Here is a 19,820-nt window from a genome sequence, read left to right as displayed (position 1 = left end):
CCTCTCCCCCGCCCCTCTCAGTCTTCCTTCGCTGAGAGGGGCGGGGGAGAGGCGGCGATGCGCCGCTGATAGACGGCACTGAGAGGCAGGGCTGCAGCCGTTAGCCCTGCCTCAACAGCAGCAAAATCTACGACCAAGTTGATCGTAGATTTTGCAGGGGGGGATTTGGGGGGTAAGGGACCCCCGTTTAGCCGCGGGATAGCGGCGTTTTAGCAGGGGCACACAAGCCCCTGCTGAATATAAGCACTGAAGCGAGATTTATTCTCGCTTCAGTGTCTCTTTAAGCAAAACCAGTCGACTGGCTGTCCTGCTTATCCTCTGCCTCTAATACTTTTAGCCATGGACCCTAAACAGGCAATCAGCAGATCGGGTGTTTCTGACATTATATTATACAGGATTAGCTGCATGCTTGTTTCTGGTGTTATTCAGACAGTACTGCAGCCACATAAATCAGCAGGGTTGCCAGGCAACTGGTATTGTTTAAGAGGAAATAAATATGGCATCCTGCATATTCCTCTCACTTCAGTTGTCCTTTAACTTTAGAGTTTGTTCAGTATATTCTTAATCAGTTTTCTAACTTGTATTCATACAGTTGTGCTCATAAGTTTACTTACCCTGGTAGAATTTGATTTTTTTTCTTTACATTTTTCATAGAATATGAATAACACAATAAATGGTTTCTTTCACTCATGGTTAGAGGTTGGCTGAAACCATTTTATTGTCAAAAAAACGGAGTTTATTCTTTCTTTAACTCATAATTACTACACAAACTATCCGAATGAGCCTGATCAAAAGTCTACATACCCTGGTGAATTGGCCTGATAACATGCACACAATGTGATACAAATGGGTTTTAAAGCAAATCCTAAGCGATTTTTGAAATAAAACATATTTACATGAGGGGGGGGGGGGGGGAGGCTCTGGGTCCTGTTGAGCCTTCCCCTTCCTCTCACAGTCCTCTAATTCTAGCAATGTCTCTCTGTTCAAACCTCCCCTCATGGGAGGCTTTCGGAAATCTTTGGGAGTCCTTGTGCTCCCAAACATGGACTGCTCTGTACTGCACACGCGTGAGAGAGCACACTACGCACTATGGAGTTGCCCATCTTTGGGAGCACTCAGGCTCCCGAAGACTTCTGAAGCATCCTGCGGCAAAGAGAACAAGCTCCAACCCAACGGTCAGAGACTGCTAACGTGGGAGACCGCACTGGAACGAGGGGACCAGTAGAGGAACTGGAGCCTTCCCCTCCTTAGGTAAATATCTGTTATGTTTTGTTTTTTTCAAAATTGCTTCTGGCTTACTTTAGTGGCAATTAAAAGTGACCATCGTCACCTGTGATCTGTTTGCTTGTAATTAGTGAGTATAAAAGGTCAATGAGTTTCTGGACTCCTGACAGACCCTTGCAAAAATGAACTGCAGGAAAAGGAAGTTGAACTTTGTAAAACAGGAAAGGGATATAAGAAAATATCCAAGGAATTGAGAATGCCAATGGGCAGTGTTCAAACTAATTAAGAAGTGGAAAATATGTGTTCCATTGAAACCAACCCACAGTCAAGTAGACAAACTGAAATTTGGTGTTTTGCTAGTGTTTTGCGGATGTGTGAGCTACAAAGGCACCGGAAATTTGGTCAGAATTGATGGCAATATGCATGCAGTAAGTTATCAAAAAATACTGGAGGAAAATTTGCACTCATTAGCCAGGAAGCTGAGCATGGGACATACTTGGACATTCCAACATGACCGTGATCCAAAACGCATGGCCAAGTTGACCTGTCATTGGCTACATTATTATAAAGTGAAGATTCAGCAGCGGCCATCTTGGTCTCCTGGCCTCAGTATCATTGAGCCACTGTGGTGGGGTTCAGGCAAGACAGCCAAAGAATTTAAGGGAACTGGAGGCTATTTGCCGGGAAGAATGGGCAGCTTTATCGTCTGGGAAGATGAAGAGCCTCATTTCCAATCACAACTACCACAAAAGACTTCAAGCTGTCATTTATGTTAAAGGGGCAATACACAATATTAAGAACTGGGGTATGTAAACTTTTTATCAAGATCATTTGGGTAGTTTGTGTAGGAATTAGAATTGTCATGTTGGAATGTCCAAGTATGTCCCATGCTTAGCTTTCTGGCTAATGAGTGCACATTTTCCTCCAGTTTTTTGGGGGGGTTTTTGTATAACTTATTGCATTTGTATCACCATCCATTTTGCCCAAATTTCCTGTGCTTTTGTAGCTCACATATCCCCAAAACATCATCGAACTGCTACCATGTTTCACAGTATGAATGGTGTCCCTTTCGTCATAGGCCATGTTGACTCCTCCCAAAATATAGCATCTATGGTTTTGGCAAAAGTTACATTTTAGTCTTGATACTTTAAAAGACTTAGTGCTAGAAGGTTTGAGGCTTGTCTCTGTGCTGTTTGGCATATTGTAAGCGGGTTATTTGGGGCATATGTGTAGCAATGGCTTTCTTCTGGTAACTTGACCATGCAGCCCATCTTTCTTCAAGTGCCTCCTTATTGTGCATCTTAATTGCCACACCACAAGTTTTTTTTTTTTTTTTTTTTTTTTTTTTTTTGAGAGTCCTGTATTTCACCTGAAGTTGTGAGTTTTTCCTTGCATCCCGAACAATTTTTCTGGTAGTTGTGGCAGAACTCTTAATTGCAACCTCTTAATTAAGAGTTTGAAAACTGCTGATTGGCATTCTCAATTGCTTGGATATTTAATTTCCCTTTCCCCCATGACTTAAGGTGCGTACACACATGCGACTATAGTCGTTTGTAACGATCGTTCCCCGATCTTTACCAACGACGATCGTTACAAAAAACGAACCATCGACTATTAAGGCAAACAACAAACGAGCCAAATCGTTACAAAAGAAAGTTCTGTCTCGGCGGATTTTAACCAACGACGATCGTTTGCAAAAGTAGTACATCGTTGGAAACGGTCGTTCGTACTAGGCTTGACATGCGCATTTCACTATTTCTCTGTGAAACTTCTCATTTTTATGCGCAGGCGCAATAGTTGCTTTACGTGATGTAACGTTCGTTCTAACGATCAGATCGTTACACACCTTTAAAACTATCTTTACTTAGGTCGTTCTTTCATCAATTAAAAATTAGTTCGTCGTTCTCAGCGAACGATCGTTGTCGCATGTGTGTACGTAGCATCAGAATCCAAAAAACAACGGTGCAGCACTGGATGAAAGATGCAAAAGTCTATTAGGAGTCCAGAAAGCCATTGACCTTTTATATACACACACTAATTTTTGCAGGATTTTTGATTGTAAAAGACATGCTGGTTTATTCCAGGGAGCATTTGGTCGTCAGCTGAGTTCCGATTGGTCTGATTTTAATACTTTACACCTGAGGATTCGAGGTGATGGACGGCCATGGATGTTGAACATACAGTCTGATACCTATTTTACTCATCACCAGTATGATCTGTATCATTATTTTCTTTTCACGCGTGGAGGACCATATTGGCAGGATGTTAAGGTAAGTCAAACTTTGTTAGTTACACCGGCCAATAAATAAACAAGCTTTATGCTGCTCTGAATACCATTACTTCACAAGAAATAAATTAAAATGTTTCCTGCATGTTAGAAAACTAGACACTGTTAATCAGAGTACCTTGATGTAAAATAGGTCCTTTTGCTGCTTCCTCATTGCTAGGACCAGCACAGCAATTTGTTGCCAACTGGTTAGGTTAGTGTGAAGGTAATGTAACAGGTTAACACATACATAACAGAACTCTGATTTTTAACTTAGCCCAGTGTTGGAGTTCTCCCATAGTTCAGACTGTTTTGACTTTCTTTCACACAGAAGCCATCATTGGATATTCCTTTTGTAGATGAAGAGACCATTAAAGGGGTTCTGTGGGGGTTGTGCAAGAGAAAAACGGACACTTACCTTGGGCTTCTATCAGCCCCGTGCAGCGGTAATGTCCCACGCCGTCCTCCTCCCATCTGCCGGTGTCCGCCACCGGCCCCGGTCTAAGCGGCATGGGATCCAACTGCGGCTGCGCTAGAGTGGCCGCGCACCCGCTCGCTTCCGCCTGCGTCATCGGAAGCTTACTGCGCAAGCGCAGTACAAGGCTCCGTTGTACTGCGCCTGCGCAGTAAGCCTCAGATGACGCGAGCGGAGGCACGGCAACGCGCATTATTCGTCTGTATGTCAGACGAATAATAGCCCGGTGCCGGCAGCGGGGAACGGCGGATGGGAGCAGGACGGCGTGGGACATTACCGCTGCACGGGGCTGATAGAAGCCCAAGGTAAGTGTCAGTTTTTCTCTTCCACAACCCCCACAGAACCCCTTTAAAGGTGAACTTCAGCCTAAACAAACATACTGTCATCAAGTTGCATTAGTTATGTTAATTAGAATAGATAGGTAATATAATCTCGTACCCACCCTGTTTCAAAAGAACAGGCAAATGTTTGTGATTCATGGGGGCAGCCATGTTTTTGGTTTAAAGGAGGTGAAAAGGAGCAGGAGACACAGTTCCAAGTTTCAACTGTCCTGTGTCCTGATTACCCCTCCCAGCTGCACACGCTAGGCTTCAAATGTCAAATTCAAAATGTAAAAAAAAAAAATTGCACCAAAACAGCAGAACGAGAACAACATCAGAAATCCCATCATGCTTTGCACAGCATCAGGGGAAAAAAGCCCGGGCAGTTTTCTTCTGTGCAGCTAAAAATGAGGCTTGTATAAGAGAAACAAAGTTCTGATGCTGTGAAACTGTTAAAGAAACACCAAGCCTTTTCAGTGCTGCTGAGTCGATTTTTAGTCCGGAGGTTCACTTTAAAGCAAAGGTTACTTATAAACATACATCCTTCAGTCCACATTTTACTATGCTTAAAGCAGTAAACCTAGAACGAGTCTGGACTATTCGTTTTCCTTTTAGTGACCTGACTGACATTAGACATGACATTTATGCCAATGATGTCTGATTCTCAGTTTTACGATGTATGTGTTTGCCATGGGTTCATCTTGCAGAAATCTGGGTTCAGCCAAGAAAGATAGTTTAAACTCAGTCCAAATGTGGTGGATCTTGGACTTCCTCAGGCCCTGTAGAATCCCATTATAGTAAACTCCAAGTGACTGGGCAAAGTGGTTTACTATATCAGAAATTATCATAGTCATACACCTAAAGAATGCTGTAGTAGTGTATATTAATTCTGTCATTTTTTTTTTCTTTCCAATGCTTCAGCAAGCACAGGCAGCATCTAAGCCGGATCAAAATACACAGTGCGTAATATTAGGGATTTTCATGCAGTAATCATCACGCAACAGCTTGCGCAGGAAGCATAGGTCTCACTAGCTAATGCAGGTACAGTAGGATCACAGCCATGCACAAACAAGTCACAGATGACAGGCAATTCCCTAGGCAATCAGCTTAAAGGGAACCTAAACTGAGAGGGATATGGATGTTTCTATTTAAACAATACCAGTTGCCTGGCTCTCCTGCTGATGTCTTTAGTTGCAGTAGTGGCTGAATCACACACCTGAAACAAGCATGCAGCTAATCCAGTCTGACTTCAGTCAGAGCACCTGATCTGCATGCTTGTTGACGGGCTGTGGCTAGAAGCATTAGAGGCAGAGGATCAGCAGGACTGCCAGGCAACTGGTATTATTTTTAAAAATAAAAATTCATATCCTTCTCAGTTTAGGTTCCCTTTAAACAGGAAGCTTAGGTCTCACCACCTGGTTCATTTTGAGGTAATCCACACAGTAGTTTGCAGATAGCAAGCTATAAGTGGCTGCCAACCTGCCCACCGAGCATGGCTCATGGGCATGACGCATGCTTGTTCCCACTATAGCCAGGTACAAAATACCACAGGGGCCAAAAAAACAGGTTTACTATAACAGTTCTATTATATCAGTGTTTACTATACCAGGTGCTTGTCCCATATATTTATAATGGTGCTTGGTCAGGACCTGGACATTTTAGTTTAATATACCCGATGTTTACTATAACGAGATTATACTGTATTCGGTATGAACAATTTCCACTGAACCACAATGCACAGATTAGCAGTGTTTGGGTCAACTGGAAGTTACACATCAGACTGATTCTAACTTTCTTTTCTGATAACCCATTTTGTATTCTTGAAACAAAATATGGAACAAAAATTATAATTCATAGAATATTGGCAAACTGGATTTTGCAATTGTGGATAACGAGCCTATCGAAGTGCCTGTAATGAATGGTCATGACCCTGTTTAAGGACCATGCTCATTCATAATAATGAAAGTAAAAAGAATGTATTCCTGGTAGCCCAGGATAGTGTTTATAGCGCCATCTTGTGACAAAAAAGTAAAAAATAAAGCCCCGCTCCCCCAGCCCCCCCCCCTTCTTTACCAAATAAATAAAAATGTATTACTGCATATTACCGTATTTTTCGGACTATAAGACACACTTTTTCTCCCCCAAAAGTAGGGAGAAAAAGTTACTGCGCCTTATAGTCAGAATGTAGCAGTTTTACCTATCCTGCCGCTTGTCTTTTGTGAGCTGTAATTAATCCTAATGAGGTCCGCAGTGGTGTCTCTGAGCGGCATAGCAGCAGCCGCGGTAATGACTGGCTTTGATGTTCTGTCCCTGCATCAGTGCAATCTTAATTAAGTTTCCTAGGGGCATAGCAGGAGCCGCTGTGATCACCGTGTGACTGATGGTTTTCTGTCCCTTCATCAGCATGATCCAAAGTTTGCTAGCTGCATACCAGGAGCCGCTGTGATGACCGGTGTGGCTTCCATGACATTCTTTCCCTCCATTTGTCTGCGCATCTGCCCTGCTTTAGCGCGATCCAGAGTTTCCTAGTTGCCGCTGTGATGATCGCCGTGACTTTGTCCCTTCATCAGCTGATTCTGGCACGGACATACCATAGATCTTCAGCCGCTATAACGGCAATGTCCTCAGAGGCTTCCGTACTGCTTTATTGGGTGTTACTCCATGTCCCCGGCGCACGTGCGTGGCAGGTCATGAGAGGGCGCCAGTAAAAGCAGTACGGAAGCCTCTGAGGACATTGCCGTTATAGCGGCTGAAGATCTATGGTATTTCCGTGCCAGAATCGTGCTGCTGATGAAGGGACAAAGTCACGGCGATTATCACAGCGGCAACTAGGAAACTCTGCAGGGCAGATTTGCGGACAAATGGAGGGAAAGAATGTCATGGAAGCCACACCAGTCATCACAGCGGCTCCTGGTATGCAGCTAGCAAACTTTGAATCGTGCTGATGAAGGGACAGAAAACCATCAGTCACACAGTGATCACATCGGCTCCTGCTATGCCCCTAGGAAACTTAATTAAGATTGCGCTGATGCAGGGACAGAACATCAAAGCCAGTCATTACCGCGGCTGCTGCTATGCCGGTCAATGTATGTTAAAATGCTGGAACACCGGCTGCTTGAGCCCACTGCGGACCTCCTTAGCATTTACAGCCTGGATACCCACGCTGGACCCAGATACTTTTGGAAGAAGCTGCTGTCACCCAGACTGGTGATATCTGCAATATTCTTGTACTGGTTAGTTAATGTAGCTGGTGGGGGAAGGGAGAAGGGGAGGGGGTTTGTGTAGTATAGTGTAGCTGAAGGGGGGAGGCATCAGGGTTAGTGTAGTGTGTATTTGGTGGGGGCAGCTATGGTTAGTGTAGCTGGGCAGTTACTTAGATAGAGACATGGGAAGGGGGTCCATAAGACACTTCTGCACTATGGACGCAAGTAGGTTTAGTAGTATTTTTTTCCTGGTTTTTGCCCTCTAAACCTAAGTGCGTCTTATAGTCCGGAAGCGTCTTATAGTCCGAAAAATACGGTATGTTTTATCTAGATTTCTCTGATAAATATGCGTTCCTAGCATATATGTTCCTCCTAGCTCCCAGTACTGCCTAATGAAGCAGGATATTGCCCATAAAATGCGTTGCAATATATAGCAGAGGGGTTTTTTCACAATTTTTCAGTTTGCATTGACTTTTGAGTTAGTTTGTGGGAGGTAAGTCCACCACTACCTCCTTTTTTTAAAATTTTTTAATTATTTTATCCTCACCTGGCGCCTCTGTTTTACACACTGTTCTTCTTCAAGTAGCTAATCCAGCCAGGTTTTAAAGTAATTGTGTCAGCCTCCATATGTCTCTCACCTTGGGTTCCCTTTAAAATCTGGCTTGTCTTCATTAGTGCATCATTTTTCAAAAGCACAGCAGCAAATGTTGCATACCTTGCTTAAAAAGGGCTAAAATCTCAGCTATGCTTCAGGTTGCTGTTGGCTTAGTTAACATTGCCCATGACATGCTCCTTAACTGGCTGGTACTTGTACTGCACATGGATTTTCAAGCATTCAGAGCTTCAGCATGAGGCTTAGAGGGCTACTGTCTCATCACGTCAGCAGCTTTATCTTTAATGGGATCATTTAGGGCTAAGTGATTAACACTGTACTAAAAAGCTGACTTCTGCGGGAAGTTCTTGAGAAAAAAAACTTTTATTTATTTCCTCTTATCCACTCGCTGTTGTGTTTGCCTGCTTGTATCAGAATCAGATGTATTTTGACAAGTACGGGGGGGGGGGGGGGGGGACTAGCAGAAGCTAAGCCAATTGCTGGGGCTGCCAGCTTACGGTGCCATCAGCTGCTCTACGGCAAATCTTTGCCACGGAGGTTGGGGGGAGATCAGTGATGGAATCCTGTGCTGGGGCTCCATGTGAGGCTGAAGCTACGCGGCGGGTCTGGCTGTGAGGATCAGCAGCAGCGGGTCTGGCATGGTGGTGGTGCGAGCAGCTGGTCTGGTATGGTGGTGGTTGTGCCAGCGGGATCAGCTGTATTTCAGGCAGAGGGTACATGGAGTCACTGGCTAGCTGGGAGGAGAGGAACACCACTTCAACAATGCATTTCAGTTGCATGACATAAGTCCAATATCTTGGACACCAGGTAGGAAGATGCAATGTGAGACTTGAAAGGTTGAAGTCACCATGGCTTGGCCTACCCCTAAAACAAAACCAAAGTTTAGTCAGCCAGCTACTGTAGGAATTTGCACACCACTATAGTAGCCTGGCCTTCCACTGCTGTGGTCTCCCCAGAAAATTCTTCCAGCTGGGTGGCATGAAAATGTAGCCGGTGGCATGAAAAAGTAGCTGGATGGGGCGAGATGAGAGAATGCAGGGCCAGTGGTTCTGTGCGCAACTCTGCTTACAGAATAGGAGGTGGTGAGCTGATAACAGCTGGATGCTCACCAAAACTAGCCGGGTGGAGCACCCGTCTAAAAGAGCCTGGGGAGAACACTGCGGCCTGTCTGACACAACATGGAAAAAGCAACCCAGAATGGCCAAAATGCTGGTCACCATTCTGCCCTTGAAGCCTTACATTTAATACAGTGGCTCGCAAAAGTATTCGGCCCCCTTGAAGTTTTCCACATTTTGTCACATTAAAGCCACAAACATGAATACATTTTATTGGAATTCCACATAAAAGACAAATACAAAGTGGTGTACACGTGAGAAGTGGAATGAAAATCATACATGATTCCAAGCATTTTTTACAAAGCAATAACTGCAAAGTGGGGTGTGCGTAATTATTCAGCCCCCTTTGGTCTGTGTGCAGTCAGTTGCCCATAGACATTGCCTGATGAGTGCTAATGGCTAAATATAGTGCACCTGTGTGTAATCTAATGTCAGTACAAATACAGCTGCTCTGTGCCGACCTCAGAGGTTGTCTAAGATAATATTGGGAGCAACAACACCATGAAGTCCAAAGAACACACCAGACAGGTCAGGGATCAAGTTATTGAGAAATTTAAAGCAGGCTTAGGCTACAAAACGCTGTCCAAAGCTTTGAACATCCCACGGAGCACTGTTCAAGTGATCATTCAGAAATGGAATGCACATGGCTCAACTGTAAACCTACCAAGACAAGGCCGTCCACGTAAACTCACAGGCTGAAAAAGGAGAGCGCTGGTCAGAAATGCAGTCAAGAGGTGGTGACTCTGGACGAACTGCAAAGATCTACAGCTCAGGTGGGGGAATCTGTCCATAGGACAACTATTAGTCATGCACTGCACAAAATTGGCCTTTATGGAAGATTAGCAAGAAGAAAGCCATTGATAGCAGAAAAGCATAAGAAGTCCTGTTTGCAGTTTCCCACAAGCCATGTGGGGAACACAGCAAACATGTGGAAGAAGGTGCTCTGGTCAGATGAGACCAAAATGGAACTTTTTGGCCGTAATGCAAAACGCTATGTGTGGCGGAAAACTAACACTGCACATCACTCTGAACACACTAACCCCACTGTCAAATGTGTTGGTGGCAGTATCATGTTCTGGGGGTGCTTCTCTTCAGCAGGGACAGGGAAGCTGGTCAGAGTTGATGGGAAGATGGATGGAGCCAAATACAGGGCAATCTTGGAAGAAAACCTCTTGGAGTCTGCAAAAGACTTGGGACTGGGGCGGAGGTTCACCTTCTAGCAGGACAACGACCCTAAACATAAAGCCAGGGCAACAATGGAATGGTTTAAAACAAAACCTATCCATGTGTTAGAACGGCCCAGTCAAAAGTCCAGATCTAAATCCAATCGAAAATCTGTAGCAAGATCTGAAAACTGCTGTTCACAAACGCTGTCCATCTAATCTGACTGAGCTGGAGCTATTTTGCAAACAAGAATGTGCAAGGATTTCAGTCTCTAGATGTGCAAAGCTGGTAGAAACATACCCTAAAAGACAGGCAGCTGTAATTGCAAAAAAAGGTGGTTCTACAAAGTATTGACTCAGGGGGGCTGAATAATTACGCACACCCCACTTTGCAGTTATTTATTTGTAAAAAACTGTTATTTATATATAAAAAAGTTATTTATTTGTAAAATGTAAATTCAACAAAAATTTGGTCATACATAGAGATCAAAAAGTTCTATGGGATAGAATGGCATACAAAATTTGATCCGCCTACAGGTGGAGCAATCCAAGAAGACGTGTTCCTAACAAACCTAAACCTCCTAAAAAAGATCTTCCTAAGCAGCCTCAGGCTGCGGAAGAATCAGACTCATCCATTGGCAGTAGCATTCCTGTTTCAGATAGCTCTGTCTCTGGTAACAAAACCACTAAATAATACAATTTGAGACATAAATAGATTGGACAGATTACACGTAAACCGAATAGCAAAAAAAGCAAAGAAAAGGACAATACTTGTAAGGACACAGATTCATCATGTCAGGAGGATTCCGATGGCATCTCACCTTCCTCATGCTCAGCCTCGGCTTTTTTAGCCAATGGTCAGAAGTCGGGAAGGTGAAAGATGTGAACTGTGGAGGCGCCAGTTCCTCAAATGCAGATCTGGAAGTCATCAATTTTAACAGGGGAAGAGATCCCCCAGCAGTATCTATCATTACTATCTAAAGGTTTGGGCTTTTGTCCCACATATAATATAAATGTGTTTGATACTACAGTAGATCTGCATTTGTTTGTAGGACGAATTTTATTACAGGCCCTCTACGGTGATAAATCTAAAAAAGTTCCCTCACACATTTTGAAGAAACCGCGGTTAGAGGAGGATCTGGCTATCCTCCAAACCTTAAATGAATTATCAGAAGATATTGTGGATTGCTCTTCAACCGAGCAAATGAATATGTACGCGTCCTACTTCGTCCCAAGTTTGGATGAGGTGGGTTTGTGTAATACTTCCCAAAAATTTCCGCCCTTCTCTCCTATTCCTAATTTAAAAACTTTTATTGAGGTGGTGGAGAGGGACATTCTCAAATTAAAAGGCTGCAGATCGGATGATGACAATCTAGATCTGGCTGAACGCAACACACTTATGGAGTTAATGACTAACAAAAAATGGGTAATTAAACCTTCAGATAAAGGAGGAAACATAGTGCTTATGAAGGTTGAATTGTATAGAGAGATGTGCCTTGATATTCTGAATCGGCAGAGTTGCTATGTGAGGGTCCCCCCGTCCAGGGTTGCACGATGTCAGGGGAAGCTATTTGCGATTATTGATGATGCCTTATCTCGCACGGTAATAGATTTGGATACAGTGACCTTTTTGAAGGTACTGAATCCAATAATGCCCACCTTTTACTCACTTCCCAAGGTCCACAAAGACCTAAGTAAACCACATGGACGCCCAATTGTGTCAGGTCGCGGATCCTTGTCTAAACGCGCTAGCGTATATGTAGACAGACATCTTCAGTCACAAGTTCGAGCATTGCCATCATATGTTCGTGACTCGTTATATCTATTACAAATTTTAGAGAATCTTCAGCTTCCCCCTGGCGTTCTGTTAGTGACCCTGGACGTGGAGGCCCTCTACTCATGCATACCGCATGACTTGGGGGTCGAGGCAGTTAGGATTTTTCTTGGGGAATTAGGCATACAAAATACGGCCCATAACATGTTTCTGTTGACTCTGTTGGATTTTATCTTAAGAAATAATATTTTTCTATTTGAGGGTGCCCACTACCTCCAGGTGCAGGGGGCTGCGATGGGCACAACTTGTGCTCCGTCGTATGCCAACCTGTACCTGGGGGCGTGGGAGAGAGAGTTATTTTCAGATGAGAGCCTAACGATGTACCTCTGCCACATTTTGGCCTGGCATAGATACATCGACGATATCTTGATTTTCTGGAAGGTTGGAGAGATCTTTTACTCAGTTTCATTGAAATCATTAACAAGAACATTTGGAATCTTAGATTTACGATGCATATGAGCTTGGTTGAGGTGTGATTTCTAGATCTCTTGATCTCGGCTGATGGTCTTATCTCTACACGTTTATATTGAAAGGAAACCGCTGCAAATTCGCTATTGAGGGCGGAAAGTTTCCACCCAAATCCCACTATTAAAGGAAATCCCACCGAACAGTATTTACGTATCCGACGGAATTGTTCCGAGGATGCTACTTTTCGGAGGGAGGCCGCACAGCTGAGATCGAGATTTAGACAAAGGGGCTAAAAAGATAAGACTAGTGAAAGCGTACAAGAGGGCGGATGCTAGTGATAGATCCGCACTATTAAACACGAACAGATATTCCACCCGAGAGAGAACAGAGGCTATTAGGTTCTGCACTAAATTTACTGCGTAACATCGAGAGGTCTCCAAAATATTGGAGAAACATTGGCACATCCTTACTAATGACACCAAATTAAGCACTATGGTAACTAAAGTTCCCCTCCTCTCATTCCGTAGAGCACCATCTCTGCGGGATTTTTTAGTGAACAGTCATTTTGTGGATCCCCAAACCAACACGAAACATTGTAAATTTACTGGTACATACACCTGCGGCGGTCGTTCGGTATGCCGATATAACTGCAGTACTACCCTTGTGGTATATCTACTGCTTTGCCCATGTGGTGTCTTTTTTATGTGGGAAAGACCAAAAACGAATTCAGTTTAAGAATCTCGCAGCATATTACGAGTATTAAAAGTTCAAATGTTAATAATCTCACTCCTGTGGCGAGACATTTTAAGTCCGTTCACCGAGGTAGGTTTTAATTTTTGCGTTTTGTTGGTTTGGACAGGATCCATAGTTCTATGAGGGGTGGGAACATGGATCGCTTACTTTTACAGCGAGAAGCACGTTGGATCTTTGGAGGCAACTAAACCACCAGGCCTGAATGAAAACACGAGCTATACTCCCTTTCTTCCACCTCATTAATTGGGCTACCGTTGAGGCTACCGTTGGGGCTGCTGTTGGGTCCCATTTTTTGTTGTCCTGCGTCTGTGTTGCATTTCAATGTGTGGGGGGTGGGGTGCTGTCCATCTGGGTATCTTAGACATTATATTCCGCTGTGGTTCTTAAATGGATTACAACATAAGCTTCATATATGAAGTGCCTATGTGGGCACGGTTCCCATCGGGATGGGGATGCGCACTGGATATATGTGCGATCCTTCCCTTTAAAGAATGGGCTTACCTTTGATAGCAGTCTTGAGCGGAGTTTGATTTTTTGCTGTTTATATAAATACATAAATAAAAAAACATTTTCCAATTGGTTTTGTCGGTATACCACCGTTTAGTACGGATGGTCTGTCTAATTTTGAATATTGGCTAAGCCATGTGATGATTCTTGCAATATTGATTTGGTTTAGATGTGGGGCGCTTGTGACTCTTTGTGCTGCCGCCGTCTGATCCGGCTGCTCTTTGGTGTCTCCCGCCCCTTCCCCCGGGCCTGCGTGCGGGGGGGCGGGGCTTGGCATACGCGCCGGGCGTGCTATTGGTTGGTGCGCCACTCGTGTCTGCCTGCCCCGCCCCCCCCCCCTCTCGTGTTGGCTCGGGGGCGGGAGGGGCCGTTCGCTGCGGCCGGATTGGACGGTGGCCTGCACATAGCCACAGCGTCACCTCCGAAAGGACATGCCTTCTAAAGAATTGATCGAGGACGCCGTCCTCCACCATTACGGGACCACCTCCGCTCTCCCATGCCGCCTAATACAGGCCCCTGGCTCCCAATCTTCATACCACCGCTTTCTCTTGCTCCACTGGACCTGCATGAAGTCCCTCTCCGGCTGCTTCTCGCTACATACTGCCGGGTTCTCCTAACATGATGACACAGTAAGAGCCCATTGGGCATATGATCTGCTAACTTCACTCAGCAAATCTTGCTTGGCTATATAAGATGCATTGCTTAAGCCAACTATACAGTGGTGTGAAAAACTATTTGCCCCCTTCCTGATTTCTAATTCTTTTGCATGTTTGTCACACTTAAATGTTTCTGCTCATCAAAAACTATTAACTATTAGTCAAAGATAACATAATTGAACACAAAATGCAGTTTTAAATGATGATTTTTATTATTTAGTGAGGAAAAAAAACTCAAAACCTACATGGCCCTGTGTGAAAAAGTGATTGCCCCCCTTGTTAAAAAATAATTTATCTGTGGTTTATCATACCTGAGTTCAATTTCTGTAGTCACCCCCAGGCCTGATTACTGCCACACCTGTTTCAATCAAGAAATCACTTAAATAGGAGCTATCTGACACAGAGAAGTAGACCAAAAGCACCTCAAACGCTAGACATCATGCCAAGATCCAAAGAAATTCAGGAACAAATGAGAACAAAAGTAATTGAGATCTATCAGTCTGGTAAAGGTTATAAAGCCATTTCTAAAGCTTTGGGACTCCAGCGAACCACAGTGAGAGCCATTATCCACAAATGGCAAAAACATGGAACAGTGATGAACCTTCCCAGGAGTGGCCGGCCGACCAAAATTACCTCGAGCGCAGAGAAAACTCATCCGAGAGGCCACAAAAGGCCCCAGGACAATATCTAAAGAACTGCAGGCCTCACTTGCCTCAATTAAGGTCAGTGTTCACAACTCCACCATAAGAAAGAGACTGGGCAGAAACGGCCTGCATGGCAGATATCCAAGGCGCAAACCACTTTTAAGCAAAAAGAACATTAAAACTTGTCTCAATTTTGCTAAAAAAATATCTCAATGATTGCCAAGACTTGTGGGAAAATACCTTGTGGACCGCCGAGACAAAAGTTGAACTTTTTGGAAGGTGCGTGTCCTGTTAAATCTGTCGTAGAAGTAACACAGCATTTCAGCAAAAGAACATCATACCAACAGTAAAATATGGTGGTGGTGGTAGTGTGATGGTCTGGGGTTGTTTTGCTGCTTCAGGACCTGGAAGGCTTGCTGTGATAGATGGAACCATGAATTCTACTGTCTACCAAAAAATCCTGAAGGAGAATGTCCGGCCATCAAGCTGAAGCGATCTTGGGTGCTGCAGCAGGACAATGACCCAAAAGACACCAGCAAATCCACCTCTGAATGGCTGAAGAAAAACAAAATGAAGACTTTGGAGTGGCCTAGTCAAAGCCCTGACCTGAATCCTATTGAGATGTTGTGGCATGACCTTAAAAAGGCAGTTCATGCTAGAAAACCCTCAAATAAAGCTGAATTACAACAATTCTGCAAAGATGAGTGGGCCAAAATTCCTCCAGAGCGCTGTAAAAGACTTGTTGCAAGTTATCGCAAACACTTGCAGTTATTGCTGCTAAGGGTGCTCCAACCAGTTGTTAGGTTCAGGGGGAAATTTCTTTTTCACACAGGGCCATGAAGGTTTTGAGTTTTTTTTTCTCACTAAATAATAAAAACCATCATTTAAAACTGCATTTTGTGTTCAATTATGTTATCTTTAACTAATGGTTAACGGTTTTTGATGAGCAGAAACATTTAAGTGTGACAAACATGCAAAAGAATAAGAAATCAGGAAGGGGGCAAATAGTTTTTCACACCACTGTATGTGCCTGCTGTTTCATGTGCTTTGCTACTCTGCACGACTGGACACAGACTGTGTTTGCTCATTGCTGCTACAGGCCTTACCATGCTATGCTGTTAAAATGATCATGAGATGGCTTTTCTGAGCTGATGGAGATATGAAGAGATGAACTGATTTACATGCATGGATTATGCGGGAGGTTGAATTATATGTGGCATGGAGAAATTCATGATTTGACACTGTGGAGCATGTTATGGGCAGCTATTAAAGTGGAACCCCTGTTCTCTTTTGATGACCTGAGGGTCACATTACAATCACCATAACAGACTCTAGTGCGGCTGCGCAGCTCTAGGGCCTCACCCCCCATCCACGCTACAGGCTGTCTCCTGCGCAGTCGCGGCCAGCTCCGGCAGCCATATTAGGAGAGGCAGGAGAGCCCGACCCGGGCTGTGGGGTCGGGAGCAGCACAGGGGCCGATTGCACTGCGGGGACCTGGCGGAACTGCACAGAGGGTGCGGATGGCGTCCTCCGTGCATTTAAACATGATGCAGGTACTTCACTTTTTTGTTATTGGCCTCGTAAGTCCTTTAAGAAAATTCATAAAGTCATAATGAGGGTTAAAGGTAGGCATTTGGGACAGCATTTGTTGGGGGTGGGGGGGTTTAAATTGGTAGCTGAAAATGTATAACTATTACCACTGACATTTAAAAACTGATACTCTGATGTCCCCAGGATGCAAGCTGACAGTTCATACTCTTCAATTGGCAATGTGAATGTGGCAATATGAATTACATCTTGAGATGCAAAAGTACTGCTTAAAGAGTAAAATTCGATACTTAAAGAGAGGGAAGCCTCAGGATTGTATTGAGGCTTCCCTTCCTGCTCAGATGTCCCCCGTCGCTGAGTGCGGCCGCCCAGAAGATTTGCCACAAGGCATTGTCACTAATCCTATTGGGGCCTCGCAGCTCTTCTTCATCCAGTGTTGCAGCGCAATAGCCGACCGAGCCCGCATGCGCAGTATGCTGGAGCCATGGGCTCTGTGGTAATGCAGATGAGCAGGCAGGCTTGCCTGGCAACGCTTCATGAAGAGGAGCTGCGCGGCCCTCGTGGAGGGGAGCCGCGCTCAGCAACAAGGAACAACTGAGTAGCGAGGGACGCCGCAAAAGCCGCAATAGGATCCTGAGGCTTCCCTCTCTTAAGGTAAGTATCCTATTTTTGATCCCAAGCTTCAGCTCATGATCACTTTAAGGTGGGCTGGAAACTTTTTTACAGAGGCTGTTGCTTGGCTGTTCCCAGCTTAACGATTCTATGTAAGAGTTATAAGACAACTTTTGAAAATTCATACATGCTTTTTGGACCTATAGCAAAAAGCACTATGCAACTCTTCTGTAGAGAGTAAACTACGCTTTACTTACCTTGTATTTCTTTTATTTTTGTTTAACTTTTTCTAATTTCATTGCCTTACAGATTCCTTTTTCCAAGTTTTTTATGGCCAATAAAGGGAAAATTCAGGACCAGCAGTATGAAATTATTCCTGATAAGGTATCTGATTCTTGAAGGCTTATTACACCATAACCGTCAAAGAGACTTTAGTATTGCCTCAGTGAGAACAGGCCCTTGCAAACTAATGGTAGTGATCTCACTGCTGTGTTTGCCGCAGACCGTGAGTGATTCGCGATTGCGGCAATTGCAAAACGCGGTGCATGCATCATTTTACTGCAATTCTAGAGCGATCGTGATACAGTGCTTAAAAAGCGCTAATTGCGATTACTCAAGAATCTAGAGAGTGTACAGTGATGTTACTGTGCTGATCATGGTAAAATTACCCACGCAAAACGCTAATGCTAAGCCCTAGCGTTTTGTGATTGCCAGTGTGAATGGACTTTAATTCTGCTAGGTGATCTCTGCAGAAAGTTTGTTTACTTAGAGCTCTGTACACAGAGGCAGTTGGAAACCGACATTATTTCCCACAATGCAACAAGACAGGTAAACTTAAATAACCCCCATGCTGAAATGTTAACAGGGGGAGTGAGCTGGATAAAATTAGTCTTCTATATATAGAGGATGTGTTAGGTGATGGAAGTCGGTGCTGCTCTGTGTGGTCCACTTGCAGTGGCAGAGAAATCTATAAAGGACATGGGGTAGGTAAAAAAAACCAACACAAAAAGAGCGCACTCAGAAGACTGATGATAAAAGGGGGAGACCAGCCAGTCGTAGACAGATCTCACCTGAATGTGGTGGCTGATATGCACATATGGGTATTATCAGCATGCAGGCTTTTGTCCCTCTCAGACCAGGGACCAGGTCAGAAGCAGGCTGTATGAGACCCAATCCCTTAGCAGGGAGAGTCTCGTTCCTAAAAAGCTGTCAATCCACACACTGCTCTGTTCAGATGCACCACAGCGGTGGCTGGGGTGGTGAGCAGTAGCACTGAAGTGGTTGAAAGAAAGCACAGGAGACCCATGCTGGAAGTAACTGATTAATTAATGTAACAAATACAACTAGTTTCTTCTGCAGTCCCTTCGTTCTAGCATTGTGTCCCCCATTAGCAGTCTCCGACCGATGGGTCAGAGACTGCTCTCTGCTGCTGCGGGAGGATTCGGGAGACGGGCTGCACCATACTGCACATGCACGAGCACATATTCTCGCACATTCGGGCATGCGCAGTATGGACTCGCCAAGACTTCCAAAGCCTTCTGGAACTGGCTTTGGAAGTCTTGGCGCGGGAAAGTCGCTGGAACGAGCAAATCGTGAGAGGAATAGGGAAGGCTCTGTAGGTCCCAGAGCCTTCCCTCTCCTTAGGTGAGTATCTGTTTTGTTTTTTGTTTTTATGTTTAACTTCTCCAATGTAAGCACGATAATGTGGTTGAATTGGAAAACAAGCGAAGAAAAGACCAAAGCAAATGATGAATGCACTTCTTTATTAAACCTGGCATTACTTGTACTTTTATATTTCCAAATATTAAGCATTGCATTTTTCTCTTTTCTCTTTTATAATTCAGGTAGTCAGTCTTGGATTCACACTTGCTGACATGGTGGACGGTCCATTTCAACTTGAAATCGATTTTATTGCATTGTGTAAAGATCTGGCACATAAAGAAAAGTGTGCATATGAATTGTACAAGAACACACCTATGTGAAGGCACTTTGTGAATGTCATCTAATTATATTGCAGTTAAATTAAATATTTGAACTTCTTTTTGTTTGAAATAATTTTATTTTTATGAGGAAATAAATTAATCTTCATTACACTTTATGCAGAATTTTTGAGGGAAAAAATACATATCAGAATTATATGGTTTTCGCTTTCATTGAATGTCAACCACACAATAAATAATATATTTGCTTAAGAATGAATATACAGACAAGAAAATCATACTTTTCTCATTTAAAGGACCACTATTGCGAAAATAATAAAATGTAAAATATATAAACACATTCAAAAAGGAAGTACATTTCCCTCAGAGTAAAATGAGACATAAATTACTTTTCTCTGATGTTGCTGTCACTTACAGTAGGTGGTAGAAATCGGATCGAACCGACAGATTTTGGAGTAGCCCATATCCTCATGGGGGTTCTCAGGTTTTTGTTTTTTTTTTACTTTTCAAAAGCACTTGGTGAATGGCAGTTGCTCTGT

General features: G+C 43.9%; 1 protein-coding gene across 10 annotated transcripts in view; it reads left to right on the top strand.

Annotated features, from left to right (window-relative positions):
- Nucleotides 1-19,381, top strand: part of NDUFAF1 (NADH:ubiquinone oxidoreductase complex assembly factor 1) — a 28,096-nt gene extending 8,715 nt beyond the window's left edge. For all 10 annotated transcript variants that reach the window (XM_068253365.1, XM_068253363.1, XM_068253360.1 and 7 more), the window contains 3 exons: nucleotides 3,309-3,494; nucleotides 17,651-17,725; nucleotides 19,186-19,381. In XM_068253365.1, coding sequence (XP_068109466.1) covers nucleotides 3,309-3,494; nucleotides 17,651-17,725; nucleotides 19,186-19,323 — 399 coding nt within the window. In that variant the 3' untranslated portion in view covers nucleotides 19,324-19,381. The remainder of the gene's footprint in view (nucleotides 1-3,308; nucleotides 3,495-17,650; nucleotides 17,726-19,185) is intronic.
- Nucleotides 19,382-19,820: the final 439 nt, after the last annotated feature.

This window comes from Hyperolius riggenbachi, chromosome 9 (genome assembly GCF_040937935.1).
Source record: "Hyperolius riggenbachi isolate aHypRig1 chromosome 9, aHypRig1.pri, whole genome shotgun sequence".
In the NCBI taxonomy this organism is placed as follows: Eukaryota; Metazoa; Chordata; class Amphibia; order Anura; family Hyperoliidae; genus Hyperolius; species Hyperolius riggenbachi.
The sequence above is the reverse complement of the archived record's forward strand: the minus strand, read 5'-3'. Positions and strand labels throughout refer to the sequence as shown.